Source organism: Chironomus tepperi, unplaced genomic scaffold (assembly GCF_022539635.2).
Source record: "Chironomus tepperi strain 1889 unplaced genomic scaffold, CSIRO-AGI_Ctep_v1 contig_342, whole genome shotgun sequence".
Taxonomy (NCBI): Eukaryota; Metazoa; Arthropoda; class Insecta; order Diptera; family Chironomidae; genus Chironomus; species Chironomus tepperi.
In genome coordinates this window covers 9,342-28,670 of record NW_027226464.1, presented here as the reverse complement: position 1 = coordinate 28,670, position 19,329 = coordinate 9,342, and the positions used below count along the sequence as shown (strand labels likewise).

The window sequence follows — 19,329 nt, the reverse complement described above, 5'->3', positions numbered from 1 at the left end:
TTTCTTACTGGATTAAATTACATCTATTTTCGGGATCCCGGGATTTCCCGGGATATCCCGAAAATTTGAATCCCGATCCCGATCCCGAAAATTTATCGGGAAAAAGGCATGTTATTCCTGGTAAACTGACCTTAGCTATTCTGGAAGTTAGCTACCAGGAATTCCTGGATTGGATGTGTAAGGTACAAGGACGCTAAAGCTCTTACTATTTTGAACCGAATTTAGACGTTCTCTCCGTGTGGCAATGGGCTCACGTCTACCCCAACTAAAGAAGTAACTCGCCAGGAAGCCGTCACGTAGACGACAAGAAGATTTGCCGCAATGTACTGTAGAGGATCGTTCACTTATTACGTAACAATGACAGTTCCTCTCATAACATGTGATATAACAAAATTTCACACCTCCCCTCTCCTCCTCTCCTACAATAGCGTCAAGTAATAAGCAAACAGTCCCTATGGAAATCTACCTTAAAATCCTAAAATTCAACTCATCAACACAATTCCAAATATCAATCAATAAAATACCCCTAAAACATTCCAACAAGAACATCATTTCAACATAAATCATAACATAAAGGAAATGTGTGTGAAGGCCATGTAAAGGATAATGAAGAGAAGAGTGCCTATTAGAACCATTACACAGCAATAAAAATGCAACAAAAGAAATCCTATAAGAACACAAATTTCTTCTTTTTTAAGTATTTTACTGTTGCTCTTAATTGTTATGTTCAGAAAATTTCACTTTTCGTTATTCCCTTTCATTCTTTTATGCTTCATTAGAGGAATTCTGATGCTCTTTTCATTCATTTTAATGAATATTCAATCTTGGATGATTTGTGATGTGGAGAATAATCCGTGAAATTTCTTACAATTTTACAGGTTTTATGGATTTAGAAAGAAAAAGGATTTTATGATTTTATTAGAATTGAGACCTTAAGAACTGGTTGTCTGAAAGGATAAAATATGTGAGAATTATTGATGTCTAATAATTCTGGGCATGAACTTGCCATTGACTATTTCTAACGCATTCTTAACCACTCGATTTGGTTACAGAAAAGATTACAGAGTTGCAGATTTATTTGGAATGATTAAGAAAGCAGAATCTATATTTTGGAATATCCGAGCGGCAAAATGCGACGAGCCGTCGAATTGTCGAAATCGAACACTGTCAAGGCAACTGTCTCGATTTTCTGTTCACAGAAGCAACATCTGTTAATAGAAGAATTCTTGGATTGAATGTGTTGAAAAAGACGCTAAAAAAAGTCCTTAATATCCCGAACTGGCATAAGGTTTCGAAGAATAGAGCTGTCTTTAGACATTCCCTATGTGCACCCCAGCCAAAGAAGGCAGATGGCGTAGAAATGGTTGACAAGAATATTCCCATGCCGGATCAATTCTGGCGATGATGCAAAAGATGTACAAATTCCATAATTTATCAAAAATCTACAGACAAAATTACAATAAACCAGGAAGTAAAATTAACCAAACAATAATTTATTAATCCTTTAGAATTAAACATTAATTTAAGTTGTAATATTCCCGGATTAATATGCCTGATGTCATAATCAAAAGACGGGAATATCTATTAATTATTCTTGATTGATTAGTCAGGCAAAAGAAGATGCTTTGTTAAAAATAATTATTCTTTTATTTCATCTTGATTAATGTTCTTAGCTGAATTACTTGTAAAGAATTTTAATTTTAAATTTTATTAAATTAAGCTTTTAAAGAAACGGAAAAAAATTTGAATGATCTTCTTTTTGGAGTCAACTTCACGTTTGTTGAAAGCTTTTTAAATTTTTAAAATACGTTGGGAAAAGTTTAGCGAAGAGCTTTTTTGTTAATAGAAGTTCTGTTAAGCAATAGAAGCTGTAGATTGAATAAATTTTGGTTTTTTTAACAAATTCTTCATTTTGACTGAGAATGATGGACCTTTTGACACTGCCGCGTGACATGCAAAATAGCACAAATCATTTAATCGATCCAAAATTTGACATTAGGTTTGTGTGAGTCTGATATTACATCTGACTTTGCGTCAATGAATTTGGTTCCAGAATTTGGACGGATTTTTGATCGATTAATGGAATTGCACTATTCGGGATACTAGACAGCATGTTAAAGGTCATCAATATGTTGGGTCCATTCATATCGGCTCGAAGAAATCGTATGCTGAATCTGGTTTTGTACGAAAGTGTCTCCAAGACTCCATTTAACATTTAACTCGACTTCGGACTCTATTATTAAAATATCAATTAATCCTTCCAATATCAATAAAATCCGTATCTTATGCAATCTAATACTTCATATAAAAATGCAGCAGTAAATTTACTTTTATGAATCATTTCATCTCAATAATAACACAGTAAAATTGCTGAAAAAATTATAAACACACAAAAAAAAGACTGCAAAAATACATACCCACGTCATTCATTAGACTGAAATAACTCTCACCTTAATCAAGTAGAAGAATTCATTAAATCATCTCTGCTTTATTTTGTTTATCTCAATCGATGCATTCCATTTCTTAATTAACTCGTGCAAAATTGACTTGGAACTTTAGTAAATATTTGCTTAAAATATGAATCTGGAAATAGCTGGAAGAACTTATTTATAATTTTAATGATCGTGAGTCGTAAGGTTTAATGGTTATTTTGGAGTCTCTTTTGAAATTTTATGTACGACAAATTAAAAGAATTCATATAAAATGCTGACAATTTATCACTTCTTTTCATTACTTACTTATTGCAGTCATGTTCTTTTTCTAAGCTTTCTAGGCTCTAATGAATAAGGCTCTGATACGGAGATTTTAAGGCGCTGAACCGAAGATTTGAAGGCCTTGCTAAACCTCTTTTATTAACATTAAATGGAAGACGGCACCATGTGAAGGTCAAATGGCAGTAATATGTATGAAACATGAAGCAGAGCTTTTAAAGCTTCATGATGGAGCCTTCTGAGTTTGTGTCCCTCGGACTTAGGTTAGAACAAAAGGCTTTTACCGGACTCTGATACTGACTCTGTCACTTAGTTTGTACTAATTTGGAATTGTCTGCTCGTTTGTTAAGCTGACATTATCCTCAGTTCTGCTTCAATTAGCTTTTAAAACGCTTGGTCACGCTATCCTCACAGACTACAACCAAAAATGGAGTTCCAGAATTGTGTTCCTGTTACGGCATAACAGTCATTAGCCATGCAAACTATCCCCTGAAAGTACTAAAAAAGCTGAAATTTCCTGAAACTTAATTTATGTTTAAAAGTTAAAAGAACCAATTTTTTTTTAAATTTTCATCTCAATAAATTTTATTGACTTTTTATTATTTTCCCATTTTCTTACAATTTAAAAATTATCAATTAATTAATTTAATTACATTTACTCATCATAATTAGCTGAATTAATCCAAAAATTACAATAGATTTCATCTTAAATTAATTAAAATACATTTAAAGGTTTTAGTCATTTAAATTAATTATCCATCCTTTAGGTTCCATTTCCATTGGATCCATCTTAATCTTCAATTGTCACCATTCATATCACTGAAGCAAAGCTTGTTTATAGCTCAAAATACAGCCGGATGATTTATCGTCTTGCAAAGCTCCTTCTGTATTTTTGGTATAGCAATTCCATTGCTTTATATTCCGACTCATAAACATCAGGAATCTCCTCACCGAGTGATGAACAATGGACCATCGACACCGTCGTTGTGCCATATAGTCTCTGCTCATAATCAATCAATTGCTTAAAAAATCCCATATTCGGTCTTATTTGAGGTCTTATGCTCCTCACATGTTGGAATGCTTGCAGCAATGACATGTCTGCGTACTTCATAAGATAAGCCAATACCAATGATGTCGATCGTGAAACTCCAGCCACACAATGTACTAAACTCTTTCCATCTTCCTGTCTTGTCTTTTCAATCACATCAGCAACTTTATCAAAATATTCCATTAAATTTGATTCACGAACATCTTTAACTGGAACTCTCATGTATTCTGGCTTGTCATCTGGAAGAGGTGTGTCTGGTAGCTCAACTGTTGCATTTACGACGAATTTTATTTGTAGCTTTTCAAGTGTTTCTGGTCTGACAATTGCACATGCTCCGCATAGGTAGAGGTTTGGTAGGATTTCTGAGATTCCAAAGTAGAATGGCATTTGCTTGCTGTAATGAAAAATAAGAAGGAAAGAGATGGTTAGTTTTAAGTTTGGCAAATTTATATAGTTTTGATGGAAATGATAAATATTGAGATGAACGACAAGCAGAGTTGTAGGGAGTCGAATCTCGAAAAGGGTGTCCATATAAAATGGTAGCAGAGTTGGCAGGACTTTAAAAGTCCAGACTCCCCAGTCAACCATTTTAGGTACTTGCACTTCTTTTCCCATTCCTTCTACGCTCTTGAATAAGCATCACAAATTTAAAAACGCCCCAAAAATTCTTTATCTGACCTCGAAATTCCGATCAAATTCTCAGAGTCGAGACAATTCTGAATCACGGTCAATGCCACATTTTTCTCTTCAAATTCTTCATGACCAAAAATAACCAACTTCGTATAAAGTGAGCTACAATACAAACAAAACATCTTTTTCAGACTCTCTGTGACGTCAAACCTATTATACAACATTAAAAATCATTTCAATCCCATTTTTCTGCTCATCAATATCAAATAATCATCACAATCCATCCCACAACAATTTGTCGAACCCATCAGATTGAACGTAAACAATAAAATTCAAATTCCTCCGATAAATTGTTGATTTTATGACCAAAAGTCTGTCTCTTACTCATTTATAAATCTGTGATCTCATCAAACAGTCGTAACAATAGCATCAGCCAACCCTCACCGTGAAAAAGTTGAATGAAAAAAATCTCATTCAAGATTTTTTTTTGTGCGTTCGGAAAAATTTAGAGAGAAAAAATAGAAAAAAAGAAAATTTTTTGCTGTCAAAATAAAGCGGAATTTTGTTGTTTAAATACAGCCACGCTAGTTCGTGACTTTTGGTCTATTTTCTCTCGTGATTCATTCCTTAAATTCCTTCTTGTTTTATATTCCACGCTATAATAAAAAACGATAACAATAACAAGGCTAATGTCCATTTACAGAAGCATCAACAATGTGGGAGAGAGTAAGATGCACGTTCAATTGACGTCAAACATGTGTAAAAATATGCCGCGCACTTTCTTAACGAAAATATAGGCGGGATTGTCTGGATGAGAAGAAACAAAAATTGTTTTGACTTTTAACGCTCAAATTAAAATGTCAAAATTGAATAATTTAGTAACAAATTTTTATGACTTTATATTTTTGGTGACTGCTGAACTTTTGGCTCAAATTTTTATTATTTACAGGCAATTAGAGATTGGAATTTACATGATTTTTAGAGACATGTCAAGAGTTTTTTTGACTAGAGGTTATGTTGTTATGTTGGATTAAGCAGTTCTCATCACAAATTTTTCTTTTTTTTAAATTAAATTTTTCTATTAATTTGAGAGCTATTTTCATCAAAATTATCTTCAACAAAAAAAGTAGGACAAATTCCTATGCCAATTTTATCTGCCTTATCACATGTTTATGTGTAAATGTCAAATACTATTAGACTCGAGAGAAAAATCAGTTTTATCACTGTTATGTATATTATGTACGAAAATTTATTGTTGGGGATTGTTCATTTATGAAGTCTAACTTTATTAAGTGGGATAGTAAGCAGAAAACAAGTGAGCACCTTTTTGTTGAAAAATTCATATTTGCAAAGGCAAAAAATGGTGAAATTAAAGCTTCAGTGACTCTAGCGTGGAGCTAGTTTCCCGAAGTCTCAATTTTGACGAATTTACGATACCGAAACCTACAAGATTGATATTGATCTTGAACTTTATATCGAAAGTTCTTATGTAGAGTTAGATTCAAATCCGGGTTCACACCAGAGTCACGCAGGTTCGAAGCCACATTTTTCTACACCGTGTGTCTTCAAGTCAATTTTTCAACGTCAGAATAGGCCAAAAACAGCGGTCGTGTTTCAATCAGTCCAGGAATTGACGAGATTAAGACAAAATTTGAGCATTGTGTAATGTTGGATTAAGGAACGAGCCAGAAACTTAGCATGTAGATTAGGAATGAAATGTTGATAGAATAGCTCTGAAAGCACAATGTTATGTCAATTAAACATCGTAATAAGAACCTGAATTTTTTAAAACCTAGATTTTTAAGTAGAACTTAACTCAGAATTTATGAAAAATGGTTGACTTGGACTCATGTTGATTTGACTCCATATAATTTTAAAGTCGACTTCGAGCTCTGTTTGCTTGTTATATTTTAGGTACTTTATCATCAATTTTCAATATGACCTGATTATATCCACAAAATGAAGTAATCCGAATAGAAACACCGACAAATAATTAAGAATAATTGTAATAGTAATACCAGTGGTACCTTGGTCACTACCGCGTACCACTCTGGTTATAGTTAACACTTTAAAGCGAAAGAACAGCAGCACAACAAAAGTCTAAGTAGAATTGTGTCTGATAAAACAGTTATTTAATAGACATCATTTCCAAAAGACCCCTTACGCAAAAAAATAAAGCTGAATCACATTCAAGTTAATGAATGAAATAAGGATGAAGTATCTTAATTTATAGCCAAAATAAAAATAAATATTCAAGCCTCTCTTTTTCTCATGAAATTCCATCTCAACTGTGGAAAATAAAATTTTCACTTTTTTTTCTAGTCTATTCTTATGATGAAAATCACCGGTGCGCATAAGTGAGAAACAAAAATAATTTTCTAGAAATAGTTTCGAAAGGAATTTATGTTTTGTTTTATATTAAAATCTTCAGGTTGTAGAGACATAATTTATGGATCTTTGAAATGTGATAACTGGTCACTATTTACATGTGATAATAATTAATTTATTTTTGCGTATCTCAATGATTTATTGCGTCGTAAAAAACAAGAGAATAAAAAACTGGCTGAATTTTGATGATTCACACTCTTTTGTTCGCGCAAAAGAAATCTGGCGCTGTAGATTAAGTTGTCAAAAAATCTGCGATATTATAACTCAAGTCTTTCTTCAAAATTTATTAAACAATTTATTAAATGAAGTGATTTCAGCTGCTTAATTTGTGGGGTTATTATGAGGTTTATTTTGAATTTTGTCTCGAAATGTATTCTTGAAGATTTGAGGTTTAAGTGAGTAAGTAGGATTGAGGGTTTTCATGCCATAATGATGAATTTGGTGCGAATTAAGCCTTGATCATTGCATAAAAACGCACTAAAGTTTCCTTATATGTTGGTTAGTTATCCCGGAAAGCACATAGTTACAAAAAGGCTGAAAATCTTGCGCCATGTCGACATTACTCTTGGTTTTTTCCGGAATCCAAAGTATCAAGTCTGAGACTGAACTAACTTTAGCCTAGAACCAGATTTTAAGCCCTATCTACTCCTAGTGCTTTCCAGAAATTTGGTTTGATATTCTTACTTTTGAATCTGCTTCTACTTTACAGAATAGACAATATTGTATCTTGTTCAACACAATGTAGTCGATAAGGCATCGCTGCATTGATGCTAAGACACATGGGTGCTCTGATACCTTCGTGACAGTTAAAATTTGCAACAAAATGCTGTTCATGTATAGTTAAGAGTTTACTAATAACAATAAAAAGGTCGTTGAGTCAAACATATATCTCTTGTACCATATCCAGTCATCTACGTCGTAGAGTTGCAAAACAGTTGCCTGTGACGGGCGAAAACCGTACAAATTCTTGATAATCCTGTTCCAAGCACCTGTTTTGCAACTCTGATCTACGGTACAACTCTCATATCCTTAATAGTACCAATAATGTCTAAATATTGCTGCTTCTCATGTCTTAATTGTTCACATTATCCTGAAATAATCCTAAATAAAGCGCTTTGACATCGAGGTGAATTCGGGAAAATCTGGACCCATACCTGAGTCGTGCTAGCTTGTTTTTTTCCACACAGTACACATTCCTCGTGACCATTCCTCATTGCGTGAGAACATCAATATTTTCACGGTGCCATAAAACTGACTACAAAGAATTTCAATTAATTTTCACATTTATTATTTTTTCTGTTTTTAATTCTCAAGCGTATAATTTTTTTCATATTATATTAATCTTCATGCCCACATGACCAACATGTTACTATAATTACTATTACGCATTATTCTCATAGTCATTAAGGTGTTAAATAATATTTAATATACATCGTCTGACCATCTATTTTCAATGAGAAAAAAAAATTGCGTAAAATGTGAGGGAAGCTGTTGAAAGTTTGGAATTTTTACATTTTCGCAAGTACGTACAATAAAAAAAATCGCAGATTCACATGATGAAAAATGAAAAAAGAGACGAGATCTTTGTGTAAATATTTTCAATTTCTTTCTTCTTACAATTTTCTTCTTTTTTTATTAAATTGAAACATCTCAGCTGCTGCTCATTAATGTAAACAGAATTTCTTTAATGAAATTTTTTTTTTTCTTTCTTCTTGTATAAATTGAGTAAATTGGAAATTTGTTAATATTTAGGAGGAAATTATAGTTGAGAGGCTGTTGGAGGTGGGGATGGAATGTGTGGGGATTTACGATGGGTTCTTTGATTTTTTTGCTCTTTGTTTAAATTATATGAAGAATTATTGGAATTTAGTGGATTGTAGAGTTTATGGTGATTTTATAAATAAGATATGTGTATTGGATTATTAGACACTGTAGCTTGTCTGTTAGATCTTTGATCATGGAGTTCAAAAGCATTCCCTATTGAGGTGTCTTAGCAAAGTGGAATCTAGGAGATCGAGTCTTATAAAGACAATTCTTTCAGTGCAAATATAGGTCTCTATAATCGAATGTTTATGCAACAGACCAGATAATTATATTACTGGGCTGATAACTGGGCAGATAACTGGGCAGATAACTGGGCAGATAACTGTAAAGTACATGGGCTCGACTCCCATCAGAGTCTGATCTCTCACTGATTGTATAGAGTGACGATATGACCAGGATTCGAGCAATGTTTACGTCTTTACGTCTTTAAAATCCTCAAATAGCTTATTTGTTGGATAGAGACGTGTAAACGTTTCTACAGGAAGTTTCGGGGTCATTCCCTTTGCCTACTATACCCCATTTGGTTAAAATTGTTGAAATTCTTGAAATTTCTAACGTTTTTCCATACAAAAATATGAACGATCATGGTCGAGATTGGTACCAATGATCAGTTGGTAATCCAGTTAGTGATCGATGAGTAAGCTACCATTTAACGATCATTAGTTGTTCCCAAGTTGTTCCTAAATAACACAAGTTGGTTAATCGATTTAAAATCAGAAACTACAGTAGCGACAAAAAGTATTGAGACGGTCTTTTATTTTTGCATTTCTTGTCATAAAATTTCAACTACAAGTCCATTTTGGCTGAAAATTTCAACATTGGTTCATTTTTGCTCAAGGAATCAAACCTAAGAAAAATTTTATACTATAATTAAGTATTTTGAAAATAACCGTTAAATTTTCAAATTATCTAAAGCCAAAAGTATTGAGACGATGGTTTTTGATTGAATATTTCTATGAATCCTTCTTTCTCATGACTTATTGTGATTGGAACTAATAATATTTATATTGTTCTTTGTTTCCATGCCAAAATTTTTATTCAAAACCACGTGGTTACTTAAATTTTCGCAATTCAAAATGGCGGCCACTTTGCATGATTTTTAATCAAATATTGACTTGAATTTAAGCTTAATTAATTTAATTTTAACTAAATCATGTTTATTTATCAATAAACTTTCAGAATATATATAGTTTGTTAGTATTCAAGTGCTTAAAAGACAAAATATTGAACAAATTATTTCTTGGTTGAAGGGTTTTCATCAGAACAAAACTTATTATAGAACAAATCTTTTTAATTAGCGCATAAATATAAGATATTTTGGTCTTATTTTGTTGTATTTTGATTCTAGAATAATATTTATAAAGTTTTAGAAAGCTACAACTAGCATCCAATAAGAAATAACTAAGTTAAGTAATCACTCATTATACGATCTTCAGGGACGGAAAAAGTAAATTGTTCATAATTCTTTTTTTACGGGTAATTATTAATGTGTTTTGTATTTATACACTTTAAAACACTTAATTTTAGTATAATAATTCACTTCTACGCGTACATTTTGCTATTTCGGTTTATTTTTAAGATTACTTACTTTTGATATATAACAGTCTATAGTGAAATCTACTTGACTTCGATTTTTCTTATTGGATGCTAGTTGTAGCTTTCTAAAACTTTATGAATATTATTCTAGAATCAAAATACAACAAAATAAGACCAAAATATCTTATATTTATGCGCTAATTAAAAAGATTTGTTCTATAATAAGTTTTGTTCTGATGAAAACCCTTCAATCAAAGAAATAATTTGTTCAATATTTTGTCTTTTAAGCACTTGAATACTAACAAACTATATATATTCTGAAAGTTTATTGATAAATAAACATGATTTAGTTAAAATTAAATTAATTAAGCTTAAATTCAAGTCAATATTTGATTAAAAATCATGCAAAGTGGCCGCCATTTTGAATTGCGAAAATTTAAGTAACCACGTGGTTTTGAATAAAAATTTTGGCATGGAAACAAAGAACAATATAAATATTATTAGTTCCAATCACAATAAGTCATGAGAAAGAAGGATTCATAGAAATATTCAATCAAAAACTATCGTCTCAATACTTTTTGGCTTTAGATAATTTGAAAATTTAACGGTTATTTTCAAAATACTTAATTATAGTATAAAATTTTTCTTAGGTTTGATTCCTTGAGCAAAAATGAACCAATGTTGAAATTTTCAGCCAAAATGGACTTGTAGTTGAAATTTTATGACAAGAAATGCAAAAATAAAAGACCGTCTCAATACTTTTTGTCGCTACTGTAGGCTGAAGTGAGTTTGGCAAGGTTTCCAATTTAAATTGAATCTGGTACTTAAGAGTCACTTTGGGCCCAATTTGAAATCGGATTTCGATCAATTAATTGAATCAGAATTACCATTTAAAACCAAATTCACATTTGATGACTATTGCATGACTCTTGCGTGATCTACAAAAAAGTCCTTGAACCCAACCAAAAATTTCATCATTAAACATCCAAAAATATCTCAAACAAAGTAAAAATTCTTCAAAAAAATGCAATAAAATACCCACTTGAGAAAAATATTTTCATTTTTCAATCCAATCAAAAGTCCTTGAACTTCACATTTTTTCATCTCATCTCATTCATTTTCAATTCTATTTTTAAACCCATTGATTTGTGACAAAGAAGCAATTAAAAAATTTACACAAAAATATTTAAGTAGATTATTGTCGTCAACTGAGCAACAATCAGCCGAACAACTTAGACGACCTCATTCAACATAAGTATGTAAAGCAGATGAATGAAAATGTGAGCATTAAACCGCATTCTGAGTGATTTATGCGATGATCAGTGAGCGGTCAGGAGGAAGTGATATGGATGATGATTTAATTAAGCAAGAATGTTGAATTTTCTTCGCAAATGAGTGAGGATGGGAAATTTGAGAAATGATAAAATAAATATTCATCGTGAATTTTGTGCTATAAATTATGACAAATTCTTAATCCCAATCGTACATTCATTCAGTGAAATAAACAATCGAAGAAGAAAGCATTCGTCGTTTGGTCGCCAGGTTTGTGTCGTCGGTAAAATATTTATCACATAGAATAAGAAAAAAACAGTCTCATTTACTTCGGTTTAATTTCAAACAGGTCGCTTTAAATTCCAATCGTTTGAGTTACTTAATTTCTGAGAATTTAGTGATGTTAAGCCCTTGTGGTGGTTTTAGGGAAAGTTAATTTATGGGAATTTTGAAGGTAGATTTTTGAGCAGTCATTGTTGTGAAATTTTTGAATGTTTTGTATTGTCTGGCTAAGTTTGAAATTCTGAAATTTTGAAAGAATTTTGGGAAATTATGGAGATTTATTATTATTATTCCCGCACAGTTCCTGAACAAACAGAAGTTATCGAAATATAGAGCTGTTTAAAGACGGTCACTAAACGGCCCCGTGTGTCTTAACCAAAAAAGTAAGTAAGTAAGTATTCCCGAACAGCAGAACATGTTTACTAGGGCTCCGTCAAGTCACCGCATTTGTAGCAAGACACAAAATTGCCCTGACAGCATCATAAGGGCTGATTTCGACAAAACTTTTCGACAAATAGGTGTTTCATCTGTATTATTATTTATTTTTGAACTTCATAAATATCCAAATAGCACAATGTATTGGCCAGGGCTACATACACTGCTACATAGCCCAGTATTTACATGACAAGACGTGTAGGTACTCAAATGACTACGTGACGGCTGATTTCACCTTATTTTTACGGCAGAAAACAAAATTTTGCTCAATACATGAGAATACAGTCATCTAGGAGCTTATCAAAGAGGGAAAGTGGTTTGGGGTCCCCTCTTCCTGTCTCTCATGATTGAGTTTCAATTGTTCAATTTACTAGGACTTATTGTTTCTTATTAAAATGTTAAAAACTTCAATTGAAAACATAATTTCTTATTCATCCTTATATTCTTAATTACCAAGCTTCAAACTCCTTCGATATCCCTTATACCCTTTATTTCACCTTCCATCATCCTTTCCGCCTTATATCATTTTAGCTTCTTCATCTATTTCCATCAAACTCAATTAAATTCAACATTCATTCCCATTAAATAAATTATACCCAATTAATACAGAAAAAAAACACCCAATTCTCGCTAAAAATATTCATCACATCTCAATAAAATAAAACTTTATTGCCATTTTAATGGATAAATTTGCATAAATTACTGCAAGCGCAGCATCAAAATATTAAAAAGAATTCATCAGAAAATAAAGCGCACATAAAAAACTGAGAAAGAAGTCAAAAGTGAGCAATAATTTTCATAATTATTAAAATATTTTGGCATCGATTCAACTATGCGACTGCGACGAGGTCTAAAGTAGATTTGAGAAGCAAACTCAGGCAGGCATACTGCACGAAGTAATCAAAAGTAAAGTAGAGAAGATGCAAAATGTAAGAATTTTTTTCTCTCGTGTCATTTTACGCTTTTCCGATCGTCTAAATGCCTATGACTTCTTTTTAAGTTTATTTTATAAGAAGCTATGAGAAAAAAATAAATACGAAAGCATGAAGAAGAAGAAAAATTATGACAGAACGGAATTTGAATGAAAAATTTCCTTGACAAGATGAAACAAAGTGAGTCAAAGTGACTACATTCCATTCATTGAAAATGAGAGAATCGCGAATGGCAAAAGGAAATTGTTGATGACTTTTTGTGAGGCTAGATGAGATTGTTTATGGATTTATGGAATTAATGCTGCAAAATATTGTCAAAATTATAATTTTTGACCCTTTACATCATTGGTGGGCAACCTTTTCCTTTATAGCATCGACTAAAATCACACAAACCTTCTAGAAATTTCTAGAGTTCGCCACTAGTCAAGTTGACATTTTTATGATTTTTACTACAATTTTTGACCCAAGTATGATTTTTGAGAAGTCCAAATTTACAATTTGGTGATCAATGATCTATCACGCTTAAGATGGTTGCTTTAGACGTTCCCTTTTGCTAACTAGCTATCCTTCACTACTTTTATCACACTACTTAACTCAAAATATACACAAAATATTATTTCTTAAAAGTCTAAGAAGCATATCCCTTGAATTTGTACATAGTAGGTGACAGAGCCAGTAACAAAGTCAGATAAAAAGGCTTCAGTGTTAACCTAAGTTCACCATAGGAACATGGATGCAGGAAGTAAGTAAGTAAGCAAAAGGAATAACCTAGTCAAACTAGAGCCCAGAGTTAGAAAGACTCCATTAGAGTCTGCAATTTACTTTTTAGAAGACCTTTTAGAAGACCCTCCCTCCTATGGAGTTCATCTCCAGAAGTTCTTCAAAATCTGTTAGAACCTAGTAAGAGACAGGGTTATTGTGAGAAATTAAAGGATTTTCCAGTTTTTTTTTCAACAAACCCAAAAAAAAGAATAAATGTTTTGACTGAGGGATATTTAATCTTAAATTTCCTTTCCTGACTATGCTCTTTGACCTGAGAATCGTATAACCTAGTCATCGCTCGTAATTAATCGTTGAACCTTGTTATGCACGAGAAACCAGAGCTTGGAGTCGACTCGAATTTTGTATAGAGAAGTCGACTCGAAATTTGTTTAGAGAAGTCGACTCAAGTTGACTAAACTCCAGATAAAATTCGAGTGGAATTCAAGCTCTGCGGAAAGCCAGCATCAAATCCCCCACAAAATACATCAAATCATTCAAGAAAATCTAGGAATGTATTGCATGTAAACATGAAAACATTGAAAGGGCGCCACAAAGTGGAATTCATTTTCGATTAATAAGAAAGAAAATAAAGAGAGAAGCTAGAATTTCTGTAAAGAAAAACAGAAATCATTTCTAAGTGGAATTTTCTTTTTTTTTTTCATAAAGAGAAAAAATTTTATTTTTTTAAGAAGCACAAAATATGAAATTACAAGGGCGGAAAACTGTTTGTGTTGAGGCGGGAAAGACATGACAAACTATTGCGAAATAAATATTAAAATTTATGTGAAATATGCTTCATGTTAATCAAGTTCTGGCGCTGAATATTAAATTTATACAGTCAGGTATTGATTTTAATCCGAAACATTTTATGGAACCAACAATAAAAGCCATAAAAAGAAGCTCAAAAATCGCATGACGAATAAACAATGTTATCCGCTTTTTATTGCCGTGACTAGGTGTAGCTACCAAATTTTATTACTAAAGCAAGCAACTTAATTAATTAAATAAATATTGATCTGGTTTAAATCAATATCTCGTCTACAAGTCTTCACATTAGACTTTTTAAATCGTGCCAAATAATTAAAATAACTCACGTTTTAAATGACTTTTCATTTTTCACCTGGCAATTTTAGAAACGAGATCGCATTTTTGTTAAGATTGAATTTGAATTCGCAGTAAGAGGAATATTATAAAATTTTAGAAGGATAAATTATTGTGTTTAGGAATTTGCGGTCATAAAGATGCCCAGCTGGGTGTATCAGGTAATTTTTTGGAAGGGGTTCTTAGTTTTTTTGTATGGAATGCAAAATTTAGAGATTTTTGTCTTGAAATAAACGCTGATAATTTGAACAGTATTCTCGAAAAAGGGTAGACGGGTTGGCATTTAAAATCTCCCTGAATACACCCCCGTAGACATACATTTCTTGAGTTTAAGATGCGCACATGCAGTTTTCGATGACAACTCTTAGTTCTCTCAAAGCTCGTAGGCTGTGAGGCTTGTAGTTGAACTCAATGAAAATTAGGTTTTCAGCCAGAAATTCCCTGAAGGGACCTTCAGATCTTCTTATCGTTTATTAGGCCGGTCTGTATTATTCTGATGTAAACTTTTAAGCTAATTGAGCACTTAAAGGCTATGCTCATTATTATTACCTTCATACAAAATTGCAAAAATGTTCATCCAGCACCAGACTAGCGAGTGAGATCATCAATATTTACTATACTATTTATTATTGTAAGATATAAGCTAACGAACCCTAGAATAGTTGAGAATTCTAGTAAATATATTAAAATAAATAAATACTCTAGGTCATATTGGCGGAAGTAAGTTTTTCAAAATAATCTTAACATTAATTACTGATGTGATGATTGAAGGTGATGTGGAAGGCATTTTAGAAAGTAATTGTGTATCGTAATTTTTCAGAGGTTAAAATCGACTTGAATTTGATAAGAAATAAGGTACTAAAAAACCTTTAGCAATTCAGATTATTGAGATCCGGAACTGTTTCGCAACTAATGATGAGTAAAGGACCAAATTACCAATAGTAAATTCCCGAACTCCACTAGCCATTTTATCGATTCGAACTCCAAAATCAAGCTGATTTGACTCAGACATGATCCCAAATTTAAGCCAAATCTGACACCAAGTCTGAGTCACATCAGATTTTCGATCGATAAACTTGTGCTATTCGTGGAAGAATCAGCTAAAGAACACTACGAATAAATGATGACAAATTAATTGAACTTCAATTTAAAAAGCACTAAATTCAACACTGCACAAATTGCAGTATCTATAAACTTTATAACATCTAATTGGCCATATTATGAAAGGTTAGACTGTATTAGACCTTTATCAATGTCACCAAACACCACATCGCACTGCATTAAATCACTCAACACACCTTTTTTATTTGCCATATATCAAGTTATACCTTCTATAATAAAATTAATGACGTCAGCGTCTTAAGTTAAATACCATTAAAACTATAGCAACCAAAAATTGTGAAGCAAAACAAAGCTAGAAACTTGAATAATACAGCACTAAATGCAAATTAGCACCTTGATTATTGGTTTTATGCTAATGTGGTATTTTTGTTTCAATGAGAATTGGAAGAAGTGAAAGGAAAATTAAGAATTGAAGCTTTATGAGGAGACTGTAGGCATGTGAATTACCAAAGAGGAACAAGGTACGATTAGTCAATTCATGGTGAGACACTTTAAAAGACAGTGAGTGCAGTGCTGGGCTTTTAGAGTGTCTGATCCTTCTAGTCGACTTTAAACCTGACATGTTGTGGGAAATTCCCTAAAAAAATGCTCTGGACACTAAAAAAACTAGTTTTTGACCAAATTCCCCTCATTTGGCACAATATTAGCCAATTTAAGATCCATAAGTTACAACAATCATCAAATTAAAGCTCAATAAAACAATTAACATCCACAATGTCTGTTTGACCTCTTAATCGACCAATCTATTCCTCAAACAACAACAAATAATCAAATAAACCGCACAATAGACATCAAAACTTTATCATCTCATCATCATCATCATATGCTCATAACACTTGTTTGCTTACGTTATGAATTGAATATCCAACATTGAAAAAAAGCCGTGTGTAATAAATTCTTTTTTATTAATCTCACAAGGTCTGATTCAATTTGCAAAAAAAAAGTAAAATTATAGCAATAAAAATAAATTTCTTTATTTTCTCGAAGCATCAATTGCCATTTTTTTAATGCCTTTAAGATTTGTGAGCGAAAATTTAAATTATTTCAAGAATTTCTTCTTTCTTGTGCTGCCTTTTTTGTTTACATTTTCAGAATGAATTCTCATTTCTTACTCATCCTTCAGACGACCGCATTAAGCATTGAAAATGTCGTTAAAGTCAACAACAGCAGTTAAGTTGCAATGTGATTTATATTTTAAGAGCTTGCAATTTTAAAATTTAAATATAAATTTTTTGTGTTTAAAGGGGGTATTTTTAAAGTGGATATTGTGAATCATTGGATGTGATTGGGGTGTACTCAGGAGAAAGTTGGGGACTTTTGGCTAATGAAGTACCAAGGAGATGAAATGGATTATTCAAAATTTGAGTATAATCCACTTTAGTGATTTTGGATAATAGGGACGGACAATCACTGATCTTTGGTCCAGATAAACTGAACCTTCCTCTTTTTGGCTTCGTTTCAGGATTGTTTCGAATGCTTTTGTTGACTATCAGTGAAATTTAGACATATTTTGATCAGAAATTCCTAAATTTAGCACTTTTTTTCTTGATGGGTTCGAAAAACTCTAAATTCCATAGTACCCTTTTAGGTGAACTAATTATCTCCTATTTTGACTTAATATGACTGACTTGATATTTCCTTAGGTATCTCCTAAAGAAATCTAGGCAAGTTTGGACCAGAAAAGCCAAAATTCAGCATTTGACTAACTTGACAGGTCCCATAACTTCAAAATTTAATTGCATTGTTATTTAAGAACTGAATGTCCCTATTTCTAGCTTTTAGGGCTGCTTTAGACATCAATCACGGGATACTAGCCAGACTTCAGCCAGAAAGGTTCAAATCTTATCACATAGTTATACATGACGAGTCCGAAACCTATAACATTCCATTGAGCCCTTAAAGAACTAAATCTTCCCTTTTATGACTTGCTATGACTGCGTTGGGTACCTTTCAGATCAATCTAGACAGACTTCGATCAGAATTACCAAAAATCAGCAAATGTCGAAACCTTACAGGTCCCAAATCCTCCAATTCCTCCCAAAAACCTAAAAACCTCAAACCCTCAAACAAAATTGCAGTCCAAAATGTCTAAACCATGTCTCTAAAGACATCAATCTCACATACCAAATTCCTCACACACAACCTGTTGTCGTTCTAAATAATATTTATTCATCATCATATGTAAATAGTCAAGACACGATAAGATTAACTTCAACTCACCTTGATGTGATTGATGTGTTTGCATTATCGTTGACATTCTCATCATTTGTACTGGCACTGCTGTTAATTTTAAGTATTTCTTGAATGTCTGTTGATTTTAATTTATTTTCAGTCGACAATAGTCGAAGATTCTCATCTGTCGTTGCTGGCGGCATTGTTAGAGTCATCATTATTATCTTGTTTGATAATTTAATTCACAAATTTCACTTCTTATTTTTAACAAATTAAGATTTACTTCTTATTTCCGTGCTTACACACAATTTTTTGCTTTGTTTTTCTTTTTTTTGCAAATTTTCTTTTTTCCTTCAAAAAAAATTTTTCTTGTTTTTCTCTTTGAGAAAATTCCTTTCCAACTGATTCACCTTCTTTAATTTACACACAAAATTTGAGTAATTTTTTCTTCTTTCAGCTCTGCTTGTTCAGAGTACGTCTATATTGTACGAGAGTATTTTATCAACTGACAGTTGTGAGTTTCGGACGAAAAATGTGAGCGAATTTTTTTTTTTCTATTTCTTCTTTTTCTACTTTTTTGGTTCGTTCGGTCGACGCTTGTTTGAAAATAAAGAAATGAGGAATAAAAAAAAACTCACGATTCATTTGAGAAGAAGCCAATGGAAGTGAAATCTTTTTAGCGAAATTTTCCGAGAGGGAAATTGAGAGAATGGTGGCATTTTGGCTTTGAATTACTCAGTTTTTTGACTGTTTGATCGATAAAAGTTAATAAACACTGTCGAATATAAAACATTAAGTAGATAAATTAGCTTTAGTAATTCTTCGTTTTATGCTATAATGAATTTATTTATTAGGAATCGATTTTTTATGCGTTATATGAAGTAGCTCAGCAGAAGGATGGAGGGAGACAAATTTGGCTGAGGTTCACAAAAGATGTATTATGTAAAAAGGTGAATGCTTCGGTATGAACACATGACGGTGTCGAATAGGTTTCAAATTGTAAAAATATTCATAATAAGCCGCAAATTCTAATAAAAATGGATCACCAGAAATTTAATAAAATTCATCGCAGTCTGTTAAAAATATCCACCACTTAGTCATATTTAAGGCGTGA

At 32.2% G+C, this 19,329-nt stretch overlaps 1 protein-coding gene across 1 annotated transcript; it reads right to left on the bottom strand.

Moving 5' to 3' along the window:
• Window positions 1–3,289: 3,289 nt before the first annotated feature.
• On the bottom strand, window positions 3,290–18,728 carry LOC139093829 (dual specificity protein phosphatase 18-like). The gene is made up of 2 exons (XM_070644671.1): window positions 18,264–18,728; window positions 3,290–4,153 (listed from the first exon to the last, which is right to left on the bottom strand). Exons 1-2 carry the CDS (start codon window positions 18,431–18,433, stop codon window positions 3,574–3,576), a joined length of 750 nt encoding a protein of 249 aa, XP_070500772.1. The 5' UTR covers window positions 18,434–18,728; the 3' UTR covers window positions 3,290–3,573.
• Between the last annotated feature and the right edge of the window lie 601 nt (window positions 18,729–19,329).